Source organism: Lissotriton vulgaris, chromosome 3_1 (genome assembly GCF_964263255.1).
Source record: "Lissotriton vulgaris chromosome 3_1, aLisVul1.2, whole genome shotgun sequence".
Classification (NCBI taxonomy): Eukaryota; Metazoa; Chordata; class Amphibia; order Caudata; family Salamandridae; genus Lissotriton; species Lissotriton vulgaris.
The window spans coordinates 1,607,552,885-1,607,575,887 of record NC_141689.1 but is presented as its reverse complement, the minus strand read 5'-3'; the positions used below and the strand labels follow the sequence as shown (position 1 = coordinate 1,607,575,887).

At 48.1% G+C, this 23,003-nt stretch overlaps 1 protein-coding gene across 3 annotated transcripts in view; it reads left to right on the top strand.

The window, feature by feature from the left end:
* Nucleotides 1-23,003, top strand: part of SLC44A1 (solute carrier family 44 member 1) — a 576,430-nt gene that overhangs the window by 486,260 nt on the left and 67,167 nt on the right. For all 3 annotated transcript variants that reach the window (XM_086962088.1, XM_086962089.1, XM_086962087.1), the window contains exon 10: nt 13,593-13,758. In XM_086962088.1, coding sequence (XP_086818214.1) covers nt 13,593-13,758 — 166 coding nt within the window. The remainder of the gene's footprint in view (nt 1-13,592; nt 13,759-23,003) is intronic.

The following is a 23,003-nucleotide window of genomic DNA, read 5'->3' as shown; positions in this document are numbered from 1 at the left end:
TTTAAAAAGTATTACCATAAGAAAATGTAGGTTAGTGACGTGCAGCTGAAGATAACATGCTCTGCATACTCCTGCCTTGTAGTGTTGGGCTCAAATTTGTTCAAATAGTTTTTTGTCTAAGAACTTTTTTGAGTCACATGGTGTAATGACACTTCATCTGACTGGTAATGCCCATGGCATCAGCTCCATTGTTAGATTGTTTTTTACTGCTGTCCGGTTCAGACTTGTTACCGATTCTGGGTCACAGGCTGAGGTGTTCATCATCAGACTTCTTCCACCTTGCCTCTCCCGTTGGCATGGAAAATACTTACTCCATTTTCTATTCTCCTGGTCTCCTCGTCTGTCTGCCTTCGATGACAGCGTTTCTTTCGATGTCACTGCTTGGGGCCTTAGTACCTCGTCTTTGGTTCCTCTTGTCCCTGATGATTACACAGTGATGGAAAGGTCTCCCTTCCAATACTGCCCCCAGTATCACTCTGTTTCCTTGGACCGCTCGCCGACAGACCTGCAACCTCTGTTTTCCTCCTGATCACAATGAGGCTGCGTGTTTGTGTTCAGCCTGCCTTTCGCTCCAAGAAGGTCCTGCAGTATCAACCGGATCGAAACCTTGCTTGACGCATAATGTAGAGCCATGAAGGAGATGACACCACCAACATCTTTAGGGAAAGAAATGTTGAGGAGGAGCCGAAGGCTGGCCCCTCTGAAGACCACGAGGCTAGCTCCCAATTGGAGTTAGAGACTGAGGAGCAGTAGGATCTGGAGGCACACCATGAGTACACCCTCCCTGTGTCGGCACACTGTCTTCCTTCACAGGCCGAGCGACCCTTCCGTGGTGATCAGGCCTCGATTCTAGTCAATGGGCCTCCAGTCCACCGCTGCCTGCAGGCCCTAATTGGCTCCAACAAAAAACCTCAAAGCCAATAACAAACACCCCAGTGCCAAAGCTGCCTCGCAAACCTCTGCCTTTTTCAATGCTGACCGCTCCATCAACGCAGACACACCAAACAGCATTGAAAACGTCTTCAGCTCTTAAGCATCATCCGGCGCTGACAAACCAAAAGACCCCTTTGAAATAGTCGTTCAGTGCCAAATCCCTGTCATCGGTAGTGTCAGAGGATATGGAGCTGCTGATCTATGAGCGTCTCCAGGGAGAGCTGGAAGCACAACAAGAGACTATCCACCCACAGACAGTAAAGATCTCGACAAAACTGCCACCTAAGTTGCAAGATGCTATTTCAGGAAGATGGAAACTGACCTTCAAGGAACAGCTTTCCTTGGAGCCTCCACCTCCTCTCAAGAACAGGAGACATCAGGACAGGTGCACTAGCCAACTTCAAGTTAGTCCCTAGCTCTTTCTCCTCCTCTACCTCCGCCTCCTCCTCCTCTACCCCCACCGCCTCCTCGGGTGCCATCACCATATAAGCGACTGCCATCACTTTCTCCACAGGGCGTGCCACATTCCTTTTATGGAGGTAACAGCCGCTAGTACCTTGTTGAATTCCATGAGGCCCACTCTAATCCTGACCCTGGAGACGACCCCTGGGACGACCACAATGATGATTCCCCTGAGAGACAGGGATCCAGATCTCTATCCCGGCAAATCCTCCCCTCAGGATACACTACCTCTTACCTGAGGTGGTTCCCATGGCTGCCACCTTCCACAAGGTTGATCTGCATACCGTCCAGGAAGACAATGACTTCCTGATAGCGACGCTGTCCAGCACTGAGCACACCCTGCAGTTTCTGCATATTTGCAAGGGATTGCCTAAAACTTCACTTAACACCACCAAAGGAACCACTAGGGCAGTTACACTAAAGGTAGATAAAAAAAGGTGGATAAAAAATACAAACCCTTCCTACCGACCCATCCCACAACAGCAGACAACTCCTACTGGATTCTCTGGTGACTCACACACCCCATACGCGTACCAATGCCCAAGGAATTGGCAATGCCACTCCTGGACTATGGTAACGCAGTATACACAGGGCTTCCTGACAAACTCCTGGAGAAACTTCAGATGGTTTTAAATGATGCACCAAGGCTGATCTTTAAACTGCCAAGAAGAGCACATGCCACCCCTTGCTACAACAGCTACACTGGCTGCCTATCAAGCAGAGGGTCAGGTTCAAGGGTCTGTGCATTGCACATAAAGCACAATATGGAGTAGCGCCCAATTACATCAAAGATCCCTTGAAGCCCTACGTGCCCGGACGTTGTCTCCGGTCATCTGAGTCTAGCTTGCTGGCCTGCCTGTACTTTAACAGAGCAACACTGGGGGGGGCGGGCTATCTCAGTTGTGATTCCCCAGATCTGGAACAAGCTACCGGATAGTATCCGTACGGAAACCACCCTACTTCCGTTCAGGAGGAAACTCAAAATCATCTTGTTTACTGGGGCATATGGATAAATCCACCTTACTGAGTATCAGCGGGATTAAGGGATTTCCGGGCTCTTGGTCCATGCTGCAAACACCTAGAGACCTTTTGGTGATTGGCGCTTTACAAATATAATCTAACATAAAATAACTCCGCCATATAAAGAGAGTAAGAAAATGAATGCAGCAGTCAAGAAAGTTGCTGCACAATTGGCCTCGCAATGGAGGATTGCTAATTAATTCGGCTTGCTCTCTTGCTATGATAAGGCCCACTGGTATGAGTTGAAGGGACTCTCCAGCACATCCCAGAGAAATACAGACAGTGTGGCCATCAGCTCATCTCTGAGGGCAAATTATTATCAGACACCACTTTCAGACGTGCCATTGACACTGCTGATACTTTGGCTAAAGATATCAACTCTAGTGGCCTTCTTAAAAGCCATGCTTGCTCTGTGTCTCTGGCTTCACAGGATGGAGGGTGCATCTCCACCATATGACATCAACGTGGTTTCCGCATCAATCACTTAGAGCTGCCTGCCAACCAGCTAGCATCCAAGGCCTTCTAACGCCGGGTCCAACACAAGCTAGTCCTCATCAAAACATGCAACACAACGTCAATTTTTTTCCTTCAGAAACCAAAAAGTACACACACTCCACAGCTGTCGGTGGGGGCCCAGAACATTAGGCATTGGGCAGTTAGCCTCAAGATACATTTGCTAGCAAAGTGCATACCAGGTGTGGACAACTTTGCTGACCTACTAAGCAGGGTAGGGGAACAAGTCCATGAGTGAGGACTCAACCCTTTGTTTCTACTTTCATACTTCTGTTGTTGAGGGTTTCAGGTAGACCTATTCACAAATGCCAAAGCTTCGCCTCCAGGTTTCCACAGATCATGGGCAATGCACTATGGATGAACTTGTCAGGGATACTCTTTTCTTCCTGTCCTACTCCTACGGTATGTGGTTTGGAAGCTTCTGCAAATGTCCCTCAGCCTCATCCTGGTGGATCCTACTTGGGCCAGACAACCCTGGTTCACAACTGTTCTAGACCTGCCTGTAGTTCCCCTTGAGAAACTGTCCAACTGGCCAGATCTCACACATACCTAAGTCATCATTGGGCATATGTATAGAAGGTAGCTCAATTTGGCTCCTGAGCCCTTAGAGCTTGATTACTTGCATCTGTTTCCGGAATGCATGTCTATCCTTAAAGAGGCCTGTAGGCCTACCAAACTGACCTTATATGTGGCAAAATGGAAAAGGTTTGCCACTGCTGCCTTTCCAAACACATTGAGCGACTCAGTCAGTCTATGACATAGTCTGTTACCTTCTTCATCTTCAGCCATCAGGCCTCGCTTGCACCTACATTTGGCTGCAATCACAGCTTACTTACAAAACAGTGAGCACTCTTCCTTATTCAGAGTCCCCGTCATCAAAGCTTTAATGGAAAGACTCAAATGGGTTGTCCCACCCAGGGTTCCTCCAGCCCCTGTTTGGAACCTCAATGTAGTCCTAACTCGACTCACAGGCCCTCATTTTGAGTCCCTCTCTTGTGCCTCTCCTACAGTTACTCTCATGGAAGGTTGCCTTCCTCGTTGCTATCACTTCTTTGGGCGTGTGAGCGAGCTCCAAGCTCTTACATTAGAGGAGCTCTTCTTTCAGGGTCACATTGATAGTCGTCTTTAGGACTAATCCAAAATGTTCCCCAAAGCTAGTATCCCCTTCCATCTTAATCGAACCATTGAGCTACCAGTTTGCTTCCAGCAGCCAGACTTTGTGGAAGAGAGGGCCCTTCATAGACTCATACACTAGATGCTAAGCAGGCCCTCCTGTATTTACATTCACTGGACCAAGCTCTTTTGTAAAACTGAGTAACTCTTTGTTGCTTTCTCTAAACCACATAAAGGCTGTACTTTTTCTAAAGTGGGCACAGCAAGTGCATTTGAACTTAGTACACAAAGGCCAAAAGCAATCTGCCTACCTACCCGGGACCCACTCCACCCACAAGAAGGGGGGTGTATGGCCTTCCTTGTCAAAATCCCCATAGCTGACATTTTTAAAGCAGCTCCCTTGTCCACTCTATGCATGTTGACCAGGTAATACTACGTGAAAGTCTTAGCACGCCAACAAGGGAAAGTCGGCCAAGTTGTGTTACATATTCTTTCTCATTTTACTGCAACATCATCAGGCTAGCCACCGCTTTACAGTTTATGTTGAACATGTGTATCTACAGCTACATATGCCACCAACGGTATATGTTAACCTGTAAGCATCTGCTCATGGGATTTAGTGCTGTAGATTCACATGCACCCACCCATTTACCCGAAAGTCTTTGAGTGTTGCAGAAGTCCTCCTATCTTTTTGCATGGCCATTGCCCTTTTCTTTTCTATGCTTCATTCTCATCCTCACCTGCTGTGCGGAAAACAGTCAAACAATGGAGCAGCTGCCCATGCGCATTACCAGTCAGAAGAGAAGTCACAATACCTCGTGACTCAAAAGACTTGTTCGAGGAAAAACACGTTGCACACACCGGAGCCCAACACTAGATGCCAGGACTTTGCAGAGCATTGGAATCTGCAACACTACATGCTACGAACAGATGCATACAGGGTAAGTAGCATATTTCTTACTACGCAGTTTAGTTTCAAAATGTAGCAGTAGTCTAAGCTGTCTGCAACTATGAAGTTTTAACTCTGGCACAGTGCCATTTCTGTAGTAGGGGATCTCTGTGTATAGTCATAATCTAGTGAATAGTCCCGCCCATGTGCGTGGACCCCGGCAATCAAAAATAATCTCTTAAGTTGTCAAAATAATGCAGAAACTGCAAAGACACTTAAGAGAGAATTTAAAGACAAATAATGCAGCCTATATCCACAGGCTACACTGTCCAGTACTTCAACTAGAAATTCCACCAAAATTCACCACACACAGCACAGCCTGCTAGTTTCTACCATAGAGAAACCTGCCTCCCCCAGTCAAAGGCTCAGGAATGATAGAGAGGAAGGCAGGGACAGACAAGCCCCATAGGCTGCCATTATGTGGCTTAAATAGGATACTGTGCCTTTAAGAGAACTTTACAGAACTTCTCCCAGTATCCCAGAATGCATAGCAGGTCCCTCTTACTTCAGTTCTTTTTTCCGGCTCCTGCTTACAGGACCCTGGCATTGAGCTCTCCCTTTTACAAGGGTTTATTGAATTCGTTTTTGCACTTTTAACTTTTAAAAGTGTTGCTGTTACTGCTTGGTGTTCTCTTCTCACTTTTGTGCTGTTTTTAGGCGTTTTGGGGCTCCGAAATGCCTGGCCTTTTTGTCAAGTGCCCAGCATGTGAGAGGAAGAAGGCCAAAAGCGACCCCCATGATGTCTGCATCGTGTGCCTTCCAGAAGATCATGGCCCTGAGGAGTGTGTTATCTGCCAGCAACTTTCTGCTAGGACCCTCAGGGACAGATTGAAGATCAGGCTGGCTGGCCTGGAGGATAGGCGCCAACGTGCTGCAGGTGGGTCTGGGCAGCCTGGGAGGGATCCCTCTGCCTCTGCTGAGGCCCCTGGGGGGCTCCCCAGGGGCAGGAAGTCCAGCCAACGATCCCATTCTCCGTCGGCGTCGATGGCATCGACGACGGCGTCGAGAGGGATGACGACGGCGTGCTCCCCTTCTCCCCGGGGCTCCGGGTCGAGACGGCGCGACGGCTCGACGGCGAAGGAGAAACCGACGTCGAGGCCGCCGTCGACGTCATCGTCTTCGTCGACGTCGAGGTCATACCGACGCCGGCGGCACAGTGACGTACATCGACGCTCGCCGTCGAAGCGGCGCCGACGCTCGCCGTCGAGGCGACACCGTCGGTCGTCGTCGAGGCGACACCGTCGATCTCCGTCGCGGCGACACCGCCGATCGACGTCGAGGGGCTCCTCGACGTCGGGAACATCAAGGCGACGGCGGCGCTCGTCGTCGAGGGCGGACCGCCCGACGTCGAGAGGACGCCGAAGGTCGACGTCGAGGAGTCGGCGTTCGACGCCGAGGAGGAGGCGGTCGACGCCGAGGAGACGGCGCTCGACGCCGGAGTCCAGGAGACGTCATTCGACGCCGGAGAAGCGTCGTTCTGCGTCCAGCAGACAGCGGTCAGCGTCGGGGAGCAGGTCACCCGCTCCAAAACGGCGGAAAAGGGACTCTAGTCCCAGGAGTCACGCTGCTTCCAGCGGTGGTCGCAAGAGGAAGAGGTCGCCTGCGGATGGGGATGGATCTCCGCGCCCCTCGCCTGGAGGGACACCGGGCTCGGTGTACTCGGAAGTGTACACTCCGTCCCGGCCCAGGACTCCGACTCCTCCCCCCGTGCCTAAGGAGGACCCTCCGCCCAAACCACCACTGCCTTCAGGGGACACTCCTCCACCTCCGGTCCCTCCGCATGGGCCCGCACCGCAGCCGAAGGTTCCTCCTCCGAGGTCCACTTCCCTGCCGTCCCTGCCTGCTCCTCCCAAGGGGACTCCGAAACCGAAACCCCGGGAGGAACCGAAGACGCCTCGTGATGAGCCGAGGAAGACCCCTCCGCGCAAACCGAAGGAGCGCCCACGGGCTGGCAGGTCTCGCTCTCGCTCTGGGCGGAAGGACAGATCGAGGCGCAGATCATCCACGAGATCGAGGCACCGCCATAGGAGGCGCGAGTCTCGCTCTCACACGAGGTCCTCTGGGACCAGGGATTATTCACCTACCCTATCGGGGTCTCCGGACACCAGAGTGTCCCCGATAGATGACCTGGTGGCCTTTCAGGACGTACTGTTGCGGGGCGCAGCGAAGCTCGGCATCTCCCTGACGGTGCCTACACCGAAGACGTCGGTCATCTTCGAGACGCTGCATCAGAGGCATCTGTCTCGTCCTCTCCTGCCCCTGGTGCCGGGCCTGGAAGAACCTGCTATGGCTCTGTTTCTCACCCCGGCTGTGACGAGGGCGGCCCCTTCGAGATTACTTAAGAAGTACCGGGCTCCCGAATCGGATCCGGCCTTTTTGAGGGCTGAGCCTCCACCTGACTCCGTCATCGTCACGGCGGCCCGCAAGCAGCATGCCACCACCCCGACCTCCACGGTTCCCCCGGACAAGGAATCGAGATGGATGGACTCGGCAGGAAGGAAAGTTTGTGGTACTTCCGCGACCTCCATGAAAGCGGCGAGTGCCACGGCTTTGTTGGGTCGCTACGACCGCGCCCTCTGGGACTCCCTTGAGCGCTTTGCGGAGCATTTGCCCCGGGAGCAGCGTGAAGACTTCACGGAAGTCCTGAGTGAGGGGATGCTGGTAGCCAACCAGATAATCAGCGCGGCTGCGGACTCTTCCCTGTTGGCGGCTCACGGATTTTGCCACGGGATCAACCAGCGGCGTCACGCATGGCTCCGGCTTACGTCCCTGAAACCGGACGCACAGCAGAGGGTGGCCAATCTGCCGTTTTCCGGTGAGACCCTCTTCGGGAAACATGCTGATGATGAAATGGCCCGCATGAAGGCGGAGGCCGAAACGCTGACGGCTGTGGGCCTGGAAAAGCCCAAAGAGACCAAGAAGCAGTACCGCCCCTTCCAACGGCGGTTCGGCGGACAGGGCCGAGGTCGAGGACAGGCCTCAGGACACTCCCAGCAGCAGCAGCAGTTCCGGAAGCCGTTCCAGAAGCGGCAGAGGGGCAGGGGAGGCCAGCAATCGGCTCCGGCGCCCAAGGGCCAGGCGGGGCCTAGGCCCTAGGAACTTACTTCCCCCGGATCCGTTACCCACTCCGGTAGGGGGAAGCATCCAACTTTTTCTGGCAGAGTGGAGAAAAATTACTCAGGACAAGTGGGTGCTGAATATTGTTTGCAATGGATACAGTCTTCGGTTCACCAGCCCTCCTCCAGCTATTCCCCCGGTCAGCTCGCAGTTTCAGCTGCGCGAGCTTCAGGCGGAAGCGGATATCCTGTTGAGGAAAAGGGCGATAGAAGACGTACCTCGGTCTCAGAGAGGAAGAGGTCTGTACTCCCGGTTCTTCCTGGTTCGCAAGAAGGACAAGAACGAGTTCAGGCCCATTCTGGATTTGCGACAGGCAAACAAATGGATTCGCAGAGAAAAGTTCCGCATGCTGTCGTTGCATCAGATTTACCCTCAGTTGCAACAGGGGGACTGGCTTTGCGCTATAGACCTACAGGATGCTTACTTCCATGTGCCCATTGCACACAAACACAGGAAGTTCCTGCGGTTCCAAGTCGGCACCAATCACTATCAATACACAGTACTCCCATTCGGACTGAAGTCTGCGCCGAGAACGTTCTCGAAGTGCATGGCGGTGGTAGCAGCACACCTGAGGAAGAACAAGGTGTTCGTCTACCCGTACCTGGACGATTGGTTGATCAAGGCATCATCCTTCTCGGAAGCGCGAGCACACTTCCAGAAGACGTGCGTTCTCTTGAACAAGTTGGGGCTGCACATCAACATGGCCAAGTCTGTCCCGACTCCGGTCCAATGCATACAGTACTTGGGAGCCTCCATCAATACGCTGTCAGCAAGCGTGTCTCCTTCGGAAGAGCGACGATTATCACTCCTTCGAAAGGCTCAGGCTCTTATGACGACTCCATCTACAACAGTGAGGACGGTGTCTTCTCTACTGGGATCGATGGCCTCTTGTATCTTCCTGACGCCACACGCACGGCTGCACATGAGACCGCTGCAGGGGTGCTTGGAGGACCAGTGGGATCAGAGGAAAGGATCTTGGGACGACAAGATTCGACTGTCGCTGCATGCTCTTCAGTCTCTGACGTGGTGGTGTTCGGCGGAGAATCTCCTCAGAGGGGTTCCCTTTCACAAGGACATTCCCACGCAGACTGTCGTGACGGATGCGTCTCTTCTGGGATGGGGAGCGCACTCCGGGACTTTGCAGATTCAGGGCACGTGGTCACCGATGGAGGCCACGTATCACATCAATTTCCTGGAACTCAGGGCTGTTCACTTGGCGCTGAAGGCCTTTCTTCCGTCCTTCCAGAACAACTCTCTGCTTGTACAGACGGACAATACCACCACGATGTATTACCTCAACAAGCAGGGGGGCTCGAGATCGCGCACACTGTCACAGGAGGCGCAGACGATCTGGCACTGGCTCCTGGCCAGAGGACTGACGATAACGGCCACCCATCTACCAGGTGTGCAGAATGTTCAGGCAGACGCACTGAGCAGACTGCTTCAGGAAAACCACGAATGGGTCATAAACGACGAAGTACTAGGAGAAGTCTTCGCAAGGTGGGGAACTCCAGACGTAGATTTGTTCGCCACCGCCGAAAACAGCAAGTGCAGAGACTTCGCCTCCAGGTACTTCCAGCAAGGGACGCTGGGGAATGCGTTATGGATCAACTGGACGAACGGCTTTCTGTACGCCTTTCCTCCCATTCCCCTGATTCCGGCGGTACTCATCAAGCTGGCCCGGTCCAGAGCTCGGATGATACTCATCGCCCCGGAGTGGCCCAGGCAGTGGTGGTTCACAGACCTTCTTCACCGGTCTCTCCTTCCTCACATTCGGCTGCCGTGCAGGCCGGACCTTCTCACGAAGTTCGGGGGACGGATGTTACACCCCAACCTCTCGTCTTTGAGTTTGGCGGCATGGCTCCTGAGATAGTGCAATATGGCCATCTGAATCTGCCCGATGACTGCATGGACATACTGAAGGAGTTTAAGAGACCTTCCACTCGGACTTCATATGCTTACAAGTGGAAGAGGTTTTGTATCTGGTGCCATTCTAACAACCATGATCCTACGACCTGCAAGGAAGATGTCATCCTTCCTTACCTTTTACATTTGGCGCAGTCTGGCCTTAGTGTCCATTCCATTAAGGTACATCTTGCTGCATTGACTGCCTACAGGAAATGCCCTTCGCAGACTTCCTTTTTCCAGATCCCTGTGATCAAAGATTTTCTGGAAGGTTTGAAGAAAGTGTTCCCTCCTGTCAGGCTTCCCTCGCCTTCATGGGAATTGAATGTGGTGCTGTCCAGATTGATGAAGGAGCCTTTTGAACCTATTCATAAGGCTTCGTTGCAGCACCTGTCCTGGAAGGCGGCGTTCCTCGTGGCCATTACATCGGCCCGCAGGGTGAGTGAAATTCAGGCGTTGTGTTGTAATGAACCTTATACTGTATTTCATGCTGCTAAGGTTGTTATGCGTACTCACCCTAAATTTCTTCCCAAGGTTATTTCTGATTTTCATGTCAACCAGACTATAACTTTGCCTACGTTTTTTCAGAACCCTTCATCCCCAGCGGAGAGGTCTCTCCATTCCCTGGATGTTAGGAGGGTGTTGAAATTTTATCTGGATAAAACCAAAGATATTCGTAGGTCTGACCAGTTGTTTATCAATTATGGGTCGGTCAGGACGGGTCTTGCGACCTCGAAGCAGTCCATCTCTAGGTGGATTGTGTCCTGCATACAATTGTGTTACCAGAAGGCTAATAAGACCTTAGGAGGTAAGCCTAAGGCTCCTTCCACCAGGGGCAAAGCTGCCACGACGGCTCTGCTCCGTAACGTGCCGATTGCTGAAATCTGCAAGGCAGCCACTTGGAAGTCGGTTCATACCTTTGCTAAGCATTACTGCCTGGACACTGACGCCAGGGCAGACGCTCAGGTTGGCCAGGCTTCGCTGCGGAATTTGTTCGCACAGTAGTGGCGTTATGTATTTATTCTCCACCGCCGCTTTGGTGTGGGGATGGGCTTGCCATTCTATTCAAGATTATGACTATACACAGAGATCCCCTACTACAGAAGGAGTAGTTTCTGTCCTGTAACTCCAGTTCTGTAGTAGGGGTATCTCTGTTATAGTCATAAGCGCCCGCCCTCCTCCCCGGTGGAGATTTTTTCATCATACAAGAATGCGACAGGTCTGGCGTGCTTCGCCTTCAAAAAGAACTGAAGTAAGAGGGACCTGCTATGCATTCTGGGATACTGGGAGAAGTTCTGGAAAGTTCTCTTAAAGGCACAGTATCCTATTTAAGCCACATAATGGCAGCCTATGGGGCTTGTCTGTCCCTGCCTTCCTCTCTATCATTCCTGAGCCTTTGACTGGGGGAGGCAGGTTTCTCTATGGTAGAAACTAGCAGGCTGTGCTGTGTGTGGTGAATTTTGGTGGAATTTCTAGTTGAAGTACTGGACAGTGTAGCCTGTGGATATAGGCTGCATTATTTGTCTTTAAATTCTCTCTTAAGTGTCTTTGCAGTTTCTGCATTATTTTGACAACTTAAGAGATTATTTTTGATTGCCGGGGTCCACGCACATGGGCGGGACTATTCACTAGATTATGACTATAACAGAGATACCCCTACTACAGAACTGGAGTTACAGGACAGAAACTACTCCATCTCAGTTATCTGTTACTGTTTTGGACAAGTACAAAATGAATTTGCTTATTTCTGTAAAAAGTTGTTTCAGGCAAGTTTAACAATCAAGTCTTGTTTTCGGGGAACGAGTGGTATGTTTAAGATCATTAGCACCATGATACCCTATAGTGAAAGGTGAGCATATCCGAATGTTGTAACTACTGTGAATCAAATGCAGGTGTAATGTCCCTCACCCAGGACATATTCACCACTAGATAGGATAAATCCAGTCATGTCTTCTGAAACGTGCCAATGTGAACATTTTTTTATAGTTTTATATTAGTTTTTATATTAAGAGTCGGAAGCATTGAGTTGATTTTGCTGTTGACATTCATAGTTTTCGTTTTAATTTGAAAGTTTAAAATTGCTTAAATCCAGTCATGTCTTCTGAAACGTGCCAATGTGAACATTTTTTTATAGTTTTATATATAGTTTTTATATTAAGAGTCAGAAGCATTGAGTTGATTTTGCTGTTGACATTCATAGTTTTCGTTTTAATTTGAAAGTTTAAAATTGCTTTACACAGCATCCTAAAGTGAGTTGTTTGACACACAGTGATCATGGCATTTACTAATTATTTTGCTTTACAACATTTGGATCTGATAATGGTGTAATCTGGACCTAGGGCGTAGTTCACCACCCGCTATATCAGCTTAAGCGGGGATTCTACAGAAACAGATTCTATATTTGTATGACCCTTCTTAACTTTTATCTCGGGCTCGCAGGTCAACCTAAGTCAGAAGGAGAAAGGGGGACAGAGGGAAAGAAAAATATTAAAACGGCAAAGAAAACATAAGATAGAGGCAAATGAAGTGAGACTGCCTAAAAGAAAGAAAGTAAATTGGAAATAACAAACGAAGGAAAAAGAAGAATTCCGCAAAGAGTTCAAAAGTACATGGGAAATGAGAAAAAAAGATGGAAAAGAAGGAACAGAGTCAACGAAGAAAAGGGGTGGAAAGAACAAAGGGAAGGTACAACGAAATAAGTGAGAAAATGAAAGTCGAGAAAAAGGGAAGGCAGTAAAATATTCTGAAATAAAGAAATGCGACAAAAGGATGGGCGACTGAAGGAAAGACGAGATAAAATAATTAATGGAAGGAATACAAACAGAAAAGATGAAAAGAAGGTGTGAAGGAACAACATAAGCATGATATGAATAGAGATATTGAGAAAGATGGAAAACTAGAAAAAGGTCAGATGGAATGAGAGCAGAACAGATAGATTAAAGGAAAGGTAGAAAGAATGAAATATGCATAAACACAATGGAAAGATGATAGAAAGAAGGAAGGAAAGAAAGAAGATGGAATTGGATACATGAGAGAAACAAGCCAGTACTGGTAAATGTGTGTTTTATGGCCAAATTCCTTTAAATTCTAATGTAAGATTCGTAATGTTGCACCAATTTGAACACATTTTACTCAAAGGTACACTTCCCGTGCCACTTCATAGGAAGAGTTGATGTCACTCACTCTACTTGCACATTTATAGGTATATATGGTTCGAAGTTGTGAGTCTTTTATTTTTCTGGCTACTCCCTTGATCTGGACGGCTAAATTATTTGGGTTGTGGCAACTGTGGAATGATGTTAAAATTGAGAAGCATTTTGATACAGATTGGTCAAAGTGCTTATTGCACAGAGCCCCTTTGTCTGTTGGCAAAGTTGCAATCTTTATCCGTTTCAGCCAGATGCATGCTTCATTAGAATGCTGATAATCCAGACTGTGTGGTATAGCCAAGTAAAACCTATTCCATGAATGTCCAGCTGTAAAGTTCAGCCTCTTAAAGTGGGGGAGGGGGCTTGTGTTTAAAACTAGTATTTTCTATCCTTCTGTTCACCTTAATTCATGATTGATTGATCTTCGTCAGGTGACCCTGTGAGGAATGACCAAGGCTATGTGGAGTTCAAGGTGGCAGGACCGCTGCAGTACATGTGGTGGTACCACTTGGTGGGTCTCGTATGGATCAGCGAATTCATTCTGGCCTGCCAGCAGATGGCGATTGCTGGGGCTGTAGTGACGTACTACTTCACCAGGTAAGAACAAAACAGTCTGATCTTTCATGATTACCTCCTTTGGCTACCGACAAGGAACAATGTTGTGCACAATACATGCTTTGACTTGTATTTCTTGAACCTTCTGTGTAAGCATCATGAGAGGTCAAATAGAACTAGACTATGATTTCAGCATCATGTAAGGTCAAAGAGAAGTAGACCGTGATTTCAGAACAATGTTTCATCAGTCAGGTGTGCATCCTAAAGATCGAATCCAGAATATTGAGGCATGCAAATATGGAAGACAAATATCGAATCCAAAATATCAAACAGTAAGTTTAGATTTTCTATACCGAACTCTGCATATATGGACATATATATGGACAAAGTATGTAGATGTTGAGTTAGGAATAGCAAATCTATACTTACCTACATGCACATTTCTTTCGATATTTTGTCCCTCAATACTCTGTCCACAATATTCTTGTATGTCGATGTTCTTGGGCACGATATTCGGTTGTTCAACCATCATCCAGGTCCATTAAATTGGATTATATTGTGGCATTGGGCCATCAAGTTTACGGTCTGTTTGCGGAAACTGAAGTGGTAGATAGAAACCTCTCTAGTCGCATAAAGGGTATGGACCAGGCAGCAGGGTCGGATTGGGATCACAATTTGGCCCGGGCACTGACGAAAAAAGTGACCCATATTTGCGGGGCGTGGCCCGCATTCACGGGGCGTGGCCCACATTCGCGAGGCGTGGCCCACATTCGCGGTGTGCCCTTTTATAAAACACACAAGGAATGTAAGTGGAAGGATATTGTTCTTGGGAAGGACACAGGGCCAAGGTGACTATGTCCTACAAGCTGAGCACCTGAAAAACAGCCAGGCCCCTTTCTATTACCAAATTATTCCCAGCCCTCCAGCGCAGGAGCATCTGAAAACAGCGAGGCCCCTTTCTATTACCAAATTATTCCCAGCCCTCCTGCGCATGAGCACCTGATAACAGCGAAGCCCCTTTCTCTTAAAAAATTATTCCCCAGCCCTCCAGCGCAGGAGCATCTGGAAACAGCGAGGCCCCTTTCGCTCAAAAAATTATTCCCCAGCCCTCCAGTGCAGGAGCACCTGAAAAACAGCGAGGCCCCTTTCACTTAAAAAATTATTACCCAGCCCTCCAGTGCAGGAGCACCTGGAAAAAGCGAGGCCCCTTTCTCTCCAAAAATTATTCCCCAGCTCTCCAGTGCAGGAGCACCTGGAAACAGCTAGACTCCTTTCTCTCGAAAAAGGATTCCCCAGCAATCCAGTGCAAGAGCACCTGAAAAACAGGTAAGACCCAGCTATTTGTAAATTACTCAACCCTCCCCAGCCCTTCACTGCCTCTGGGCAATGGCGTGACAGGAGAGGGGCTAAAGCAAAAACACAGGTTCTGGGCCATCCATGGGGTTTGGGGAGGGGGGGGGGAGCTAAGGTGAAGATGGTGCAGGTTGCCCACTTCACCTGGCCCCCATAGTGAGACCCATTCTTCCTCGCCCACTATGCCCTGAATGAGAAGGGCTGTGGGCGAGGACTAATGCAAGCACTGTTTCTGGGCCGCATGGGCCCCAGGAGGGCCGAGGTAAAAATGGCTCATAGGCCTGAGGAAGACCTGGCCCCCTGGGAGGCCGATTCTGGCACACAATCACCCCTCCCCAGCCCATCATCAGCATGATTGCTCGGCAGGGGGTCAAGGAGAGGCCACAGCTGTTCATTGCTGAACGGCCGACCGCACAGGGAAGCTGCTTTCCTTTCCCTGTCAGTGCTCTCTGTTGACTGGTAAAGGGGGGGCGGGGGGGGGGGGGGGGGAGAACCGTCCCACAGAGTGCACTGAGACACCGGCCCTTCGTCCCATGCCTGAGTACCCGCAATGCCAATCCGCCCCTGCCAGGCAGCCTATGTATTAAATAACCAGTAGCTGAACAAAACTGACAATACTCACCATGACACATTCAAAAGACAAAATTACTTTTACAAAAACGAGTAAGGCTCTGAATTGATAGGGTTATGTTTTCAAAAGCTGTATATTCACCATATCACAGGAAACACCTACATTGTTCGTACTAGTCTGTGTTTTTAGGGGCCGAACTTTATGATGACAGTTAAAATGGACATGCTTCTGATGACTACCTCAACTCCTTTTGAACAATCCTGTTGTGGGGGTGTGGCAAGGAGGACCGAAGCATGCAGACCTCCAGCTACAAATTGTGCTCGTGTCATTTAACACTCCAAACCAAACACATCATTAGCACCTTGTCCCTGAGTCTGATCGGGTTTTTTGTGTTTTGAGTGCTGCTTGGAAGAGAAAATGCTGCAAGTCTTATTTAGAGTTGGGCAGATATTGGACATCTCCCAAAAAGTGGTGAATACCCCACGCAAGGCCATGTACGGCCTGGTGGTATGACAGAGACTTTGTGATGCATGTGGCTGAGCTAGAGGAGAACATAGAATGACCTGTGCAATTATTGGCATTTATATGTTTTAAGGAAAGCAAAAACCGTTGGTCTACACAGAGAGGTCAGATAGGAAGGGGAAGGGGTTGACATTACTATGGGCTGGAAACCAAGCTGCTTATTTCGTAGCTATAAAAGAGGAGATGTATTGCAGGTAGAGGAATGGTTTCTGACCTGAATAGATCTGAAGAGCAGATATATGCATGAAAAACAATTAGTTTCACAATTATTAAAAACAAAAATACTCACGATTCAATCCTATTTTTACATCACATCAATCAATATACATATGTATACATCCTAAATTTACATTTGTTCTTCACATGTGCATACTTATAAAATATTACTGTCTGAGTATTCATGTATAAAACTTTGTTCCTTTTCGTTCAAATTAGGGAAATTATGATAAACCCACAAAATCAATTCCCATTGAGACTTTATATGTATTTCATTCTAGCTTTATATTCAAATTAGGACAATTATGATAAACAGATGATGTTCTATTAAGATTACATTCACAATTCATTCTAGCCTTATGGTTATGCAAGAGCCAGAATGTACACTATTTGTTGTTTAGAAATGATTATATGTAATTATTATTCCCTTTATTGAGAATATGGTTCAAGAACCTATGCATTATTATGGATGTTCATAGAAATAAACTTACTATATTTTTAGCTTCTTATAAAAATAAAACAGGCAAGAGGGTTCTTACTGGACAGGGTTCAGGTTCCTATTTATGTGTAGACCCTAACCTAGACAAAAAACATTTTATCTTAAGTATATATCAGGAATTCTCTTTAAGTAATCACCACTAGTTTTGGTTGATATTATACATTACAGTATCTTGTATATATCTGTTAGATTTCAATCTCGATATGTTAATGGTACCGGAATTCTAAGCGTCATAAACACAAGGAACGGACATTTTCTCGGTCCTCGAAGGATAAAAGTCTGAAGAGCAGGCCAGTGACAAGTGTGCACCTAGGCAACTCCCATGATAAAAACATGCAGACTTGGGCAGAAGAGGCGTGTACTGTGCGGTGTGGCAGGTCTAGGCCCTTCAAAGAAGCGGGTGGTGTGGACAGAAGATTTCGAACAGAAAGAAGGTTATCTCCCACATCTGGCAGGAATCTATAGCAAGTGGCCTGCTGTAGGCAGTGCTGCCTGACCCAGGTATAAACTGGTACTGCCGATTCAGGGTAGTGTTCCACAAGCTGAAACTGTCGAAGGAGACCCATGTGGCATTAGAAATGTGAGAAAAGTGGACTGCCTGCCCATCATGCACTGCCTTTGTAGAGACCGGACATTCTGACTCGTTCAGGAAACAGTGGACTTACAGAATTGTGAGGCAGCCTTCTGTACCACCTCTGGGGATGCTGGAGAAGTGTTATTAGGGCCACTGGTTTCCCGACAGAAGGACGCAGATCGAGAGGAGAAACACCCAGTCTGAGAGGCCTGACTGCTCATCCTCAGGTTGAGAAAACAGCAGCGTGGATGCCAAACAGGGGGGCTGTGAAGGCCGTAATTGAAAAGTAGCTGAGTTATTGTTGTGCAGTGGGCTCTCTTAAATCCTGTTGCCCCATTTTTTAACGCAAGAGGCTCTCATTTGCCAGAAGACATAGTATGTAGACGCGCTCCTTGTGTCATGGGGGTTGGCAGGGTGTGCAGAGGCTGGCAAAGTAATTGACATGTTGCCTCTGTGACTCAGCCTCTGGGGATAGTTGGTCTATAGTCCCCAAGTTTCTTGCTGGATCTGTAAAATGGTATTCAGGTGCCTCCAGAAGAGTTTATGTAGGCAGATCTGAGAGTGAAAGGACAGGCAAGCGAGCAGCAGCTCAGACTAGTGGCATGTAAAAGGAATGGATAGACCCTCCTACAATAAGCAGCCCATGATGCAATAGCTTAGAACAGTCCTAGTAACCAGCAATGAATACCACTACCGGCACTGCGTGAAGACCAATAACCATTTATTTATTCTAGCTGTAGGGAGGAAAAAAGGTTAGTCACTAACAATTACACATGATAAATCTATATATTCCTGAATATGAGTCCATGTAATCTGGAGAGGATGAAACACAGTTCTTTTTTATTCTCCCTTATTACCACTTCCTAAGTGCACTCGGGGGAAAACAACGTTAACAGTGAGACCCCGTTGGTGCGCTTTCTAACCAGTGGCAGGAGGAGCTGCAAATGGAAATTCTGTCGCTAAATCACTGCCAATAATGCAGGGTAGGGTGCAAAGAAAAGTTGAGCTGGCATCACTCATGGACTGAATTTCTTTCCGCTCAGGATATGTAAGAAAAAACAAAACGACTGCTGAGCCTTAGGCACTCTACCAAACAATTTGGGGGAAGGGTACTGTGACGCTGGGACCTGGGTGAATAACTGTTCAACTGTTGTGACTGTTTCAGTGTCCTAAATGTAGTATGTGATTAATAGATAGACAAATTCATAAAATATAAATTCTGGGAAAACATTTCACCTAAACTGCTTAAACAGAATTTTCAAGATGAATGCCATTTGCCATTTGGTAGAAAACAATTCATATTCATAGTATTTTTAATTGCTTTTTAAAGGCTTATAAATGTCATTTAGATTACAAGAGATTCTCTAAGGTAATTTTTCTATGAGAACCACATAGCTATGTTTGTAATTTATATCCTTTTTGTTTGGGGGACATTTAAATCTTTTTGCTAACTGTTATAGGGAGTTTGAGGGTGGAGGGAGGTTCCTGTGCCCGCATGCACTCCTCAACCACTCCTCAACCACTCCTCTTTCTTGGCCTAGCTTTGAGCCAGGCACTAAATCAATGAGTCATTCTGCCCAGAAGGCTACTCTGACAGTCCTACACATGCCCCCTTCTTCTAGGGCAAATAACCGATTCTCACTGTGACACTGACTGTGCTGAGAAGATAATCATATACAATATAACTGTTTAATAAAAATGTTATTCATTAGGTTTTGGGGGTACCTGACCTATGTCAAGCCTGTATCTCTCACAGGTGGAGGTCTGTGGCCTTAAAGGAGTAGTCAGCGGGTGATAGACAAACCAAACATTGAGACTTTACTTTGCATAATAATTACAACCAATAAGCTATTCACATGTGAGAGGCCACATTCTTGCTGAGTCTTTGTATCTCCTAGATGAAATACAGCCACTATATTTAGGATTATAGCAATAGAAACATTAAACAAATTGTGTATTGAAGATGGTACGCCCAGTTCACTGCAGATGACTAGGGTAATGTTATACACACTACATTTTAACTTCTTTTAAGGGAAGAAAAAGGTCATTATGTCAAATAGATCGTAAATGCATGTGGACCTTCCTGGAAATATTGACAGTGGTTGAGTCTGGTTGGTCCTAGTTCTGTGATTCCCTGACAGAGGCTTGGCACAGAGCATTGAACAGAGTTAATGAAGATGTAAGAATCTCAGAGAATGTCCTGTGGTTTTGTAATCTAAGGGATGGAATAGAGGAAAATTGCAGGGCGTAGCCAACAGTGAATCCAGCAGAGTGGTTGCTCAGTGCTGAAAGGAAGGGAATAAAGGGAAATTAGTGAAACAGATATGGGTGACATGGATGGAGGTAAGTGAAGTCATGTTGCTTGCTGGAGGATGTGGATCAGGATACCTTTCCAGCATTGGATCTATTATATATTCACTTGCTTCCATCATTCCACATTGTCATGCTTGCAATCCCTGGTAGTTGGTTTAAAACACCATTAAACTTTGTAAAAAAAACATTGTCTCAGGGGTCGCCAGAGAGCTGTCGAGCAAGATCGCCACTTGATCTGAGAGCTACGGCATCCTCTGCGGTTAAAACATCCATGACTCTCAAGGTGAAACAGCTTTGGTCAATATTGGACGAGGGCATCAAGACATTGGTTAGACGCCTGGTGTCTGTGGCGTCTGGCTTAGCTGGGTGCACCTGCCATGTGGAGTGAGGCTAGCCCAAAGACTGAGGGGAAGGCATGCACCTTCAATAGACTAGAGCTGTGCTGTCCAGGAGTGCGAGGTGGACCCAGTGGTGTTCCAACGGCGGAAGTGAGACAGATGCTGGCACACCAGTACTTGGGGGTGTGGAGGGGGGTTGTGATGGATGGCTGGCTCGGGTGGGGAGCAAGTACCGGCTGACATTGCAAAGTGCAGGGTGGGGTCTTTCATGCAGCTGACCAAGGTGTGGCCTCCCTGCCTTCCCCTCCTACTGCTTCTGGCACTGACGGGGGATACGCTGACTCCAGCATCACATTGAGTGCTACTGTAGGGCCAGTGCCTTGCTGTCCAGTACTGCTGTGGCTGGCTCTGATGGAGGCTTGGATGACTCCGGTACAGCGGGGGCACTGCTGTGAGGCTGGGGCCTGTCTTGCCCTTTTCCTGCTCTCATGCGCTGGCTGCAGAGAAACGTCCCTGCCCTATAGTGGCCTGCCCTGGTGGGGGTGGACTACTTGTGTAGATGCAAGGAGCAGAACCGCGGGGCCGGGCCCTGTCAGTGCCTCCTGCAGCTGTTGTGCTGCCGGTCGTCGAGTAGTCTCCCTGCCTTCTGGCCCAACTTCTCCTAGGCATTGCAGTGGGCAGGGGACCCTTTACTTGGAGCTTGCAACTAGTACTGGCTGCTGCAGGTGATAAGTCAGGCAGTGTCATTCTGCACTGGTAGCTGGGGCCTGTCGGAACCTATACCGATGTCGTGCAGCCAGCTGCCCATACTGCTGCGCCTCCTGGAAGGCGGTGCTGTGAATGAGGCCCGTAGCCTTTAAAAACTCTGGGGCCACCTAAATAGTATGCCACGTCCCATTTGTGATAATTGAGCCATGTGACTTACTCCCAGTGATGCTCCCTATACCCATTGAAGTGCTGCTGAGACCCGTTTATAATGGAACACCAACAAGGTATCCGACCAGCTGCTCTGGGGACCAGAGGCAGGATAACTGACTGCCCCAGTGCATTTTCTTGTTCCTGGTTAGATCTTGGTCCTCAGTAAAGTTTGCTCTGTCCCCCTCATTGCTGTCTGCTGGCCCAGCTGGCAGATACTGACTCCTTTGTGTCCCTCCTTGGCTGAGCTGTTTGCCCGCCTCTCATGGCCTCTGGCCTGTACGGGCCCCTCTTTTGCTATATTGGCCGGTGGCAATAAATTATTGCCCCTGGGATCTGCACTGGCGTTTAATTTTCTCCCCATCTCCACCAAAATGGTTAAGCCAGACCAACAACAAGCCAAATTATACATTGATAAGCACAAATCCACAATGCCAATGGAGCAACAAACCCTTAACGGTCAAGAACTAGAAGGTGTCTGTGTGGCTGCAATGCTGAACAAACTCAGACTTTGAAATATATTGACCTAAAGATAGACATGCTATCTGCCCAGCTTGATCATTTTCACCAGCGAGTGGACAATCAAGACACTAGAGTCATGCAAGCAGAGATCAGTATCTCTGATCTAGAAGATGCCCACTGTGCAATTGAGCGTGACCGGACCATGGCCCCGCGTGAGCTCAAGGACATTAAAGCAAAGAACACAGATTTGGAGGGCATGTCAAAGAGAAATAATGTGTGGATATTAGGGATCCCTGAATCTACCACTGGTAGCAATATGGAGGCCTTTTTTTGAGAAACTGTTGGCAACTCTCTTTTGCCGTGCCAGGTTCTCCACTGCCTTTGTTGTAGAAACTGTGCATCGCAAGCTGGCACCTAAGCTTGCCTAAAATCAGAGCCCCATCATTGCACGATTGCTGAACTATAAGGACAGGGAATTTATACTGCAACTCAACAGAGACATGCCTGAATTATGCTACGAAGGCTCTGGGATTTCTTTTTACCTTGACTTCACACCAAACGTCCAAGAAGCTTGGTATTTCTTTATGGTGATCAAGATCTTGCACAGTCTGTCATTTAAGCATTCCATGCTGTTTTCCCGGAAAGCTGTGCCTTGAATTTAAAGGGAACATTTCTTTACCCATTCCAGTACTGCCCTACACTTTATAAAACATCCCGAGGCAGGTATAGTCTCCTTCTGCCTCATCTAGCTCATCGGCTATGTGTGCGAGACTGGCGGCGGAGAACCACTATTCTCAGCAATAATGATTGATGTCTGCATTTGATTATTGGTCACTGTTGATCTGTGTGTTGTATAGTCCTGTCTTGTTTTTCAAACTGAGTTTCTACAGTTAGCTTGCATGCTATTGATGTCTGTGATATAGTTATTAAGGATATAGCTGCAGACTGGTGGACGTTATGCTGAAATGGGACAAACTGGCTAATTTGGGTATCAATGATTGCGACTAAAGTTGAGCCTGACGCCATCCATGTGCTGTGAGGTTACTAATACACCACTAATGAACATACTGAGACACCACTCCGGGATCTGCTCTCTTGGCACCCACACGCATGAAGCCATGTGCCCCAGGGCTGCTCAGCCCTACAGTTTCTTCTCATTTACTTGATTGTGATCCCTTACAAGATGTCTAGAAGATTCACCAAAAATTGGGGTTGGCCGGGTGCTGGGGGGGAAAGGGTTGTTTGTTAAGGATGCTTACATTAAGCTATTATCTCATGACAGAGGCATACATAGTTATATCAAAACGCCATCATTGAATACAGATGAATTGTGGTCTCATGGCATTGCTTCCTAAGCATCCCCACTACACTTGATATACACACTGATGGTTAACCTCCCAACATGGAATGTTAAGAGGACTGAACAACCCTAGTAAGGCCAGGCAGGTAGTGGCGTACCTGACCGAGCACCATATCAATATCACCTTTCCTCTGGAAACACATTGCAACCCAATGACTAGGCCA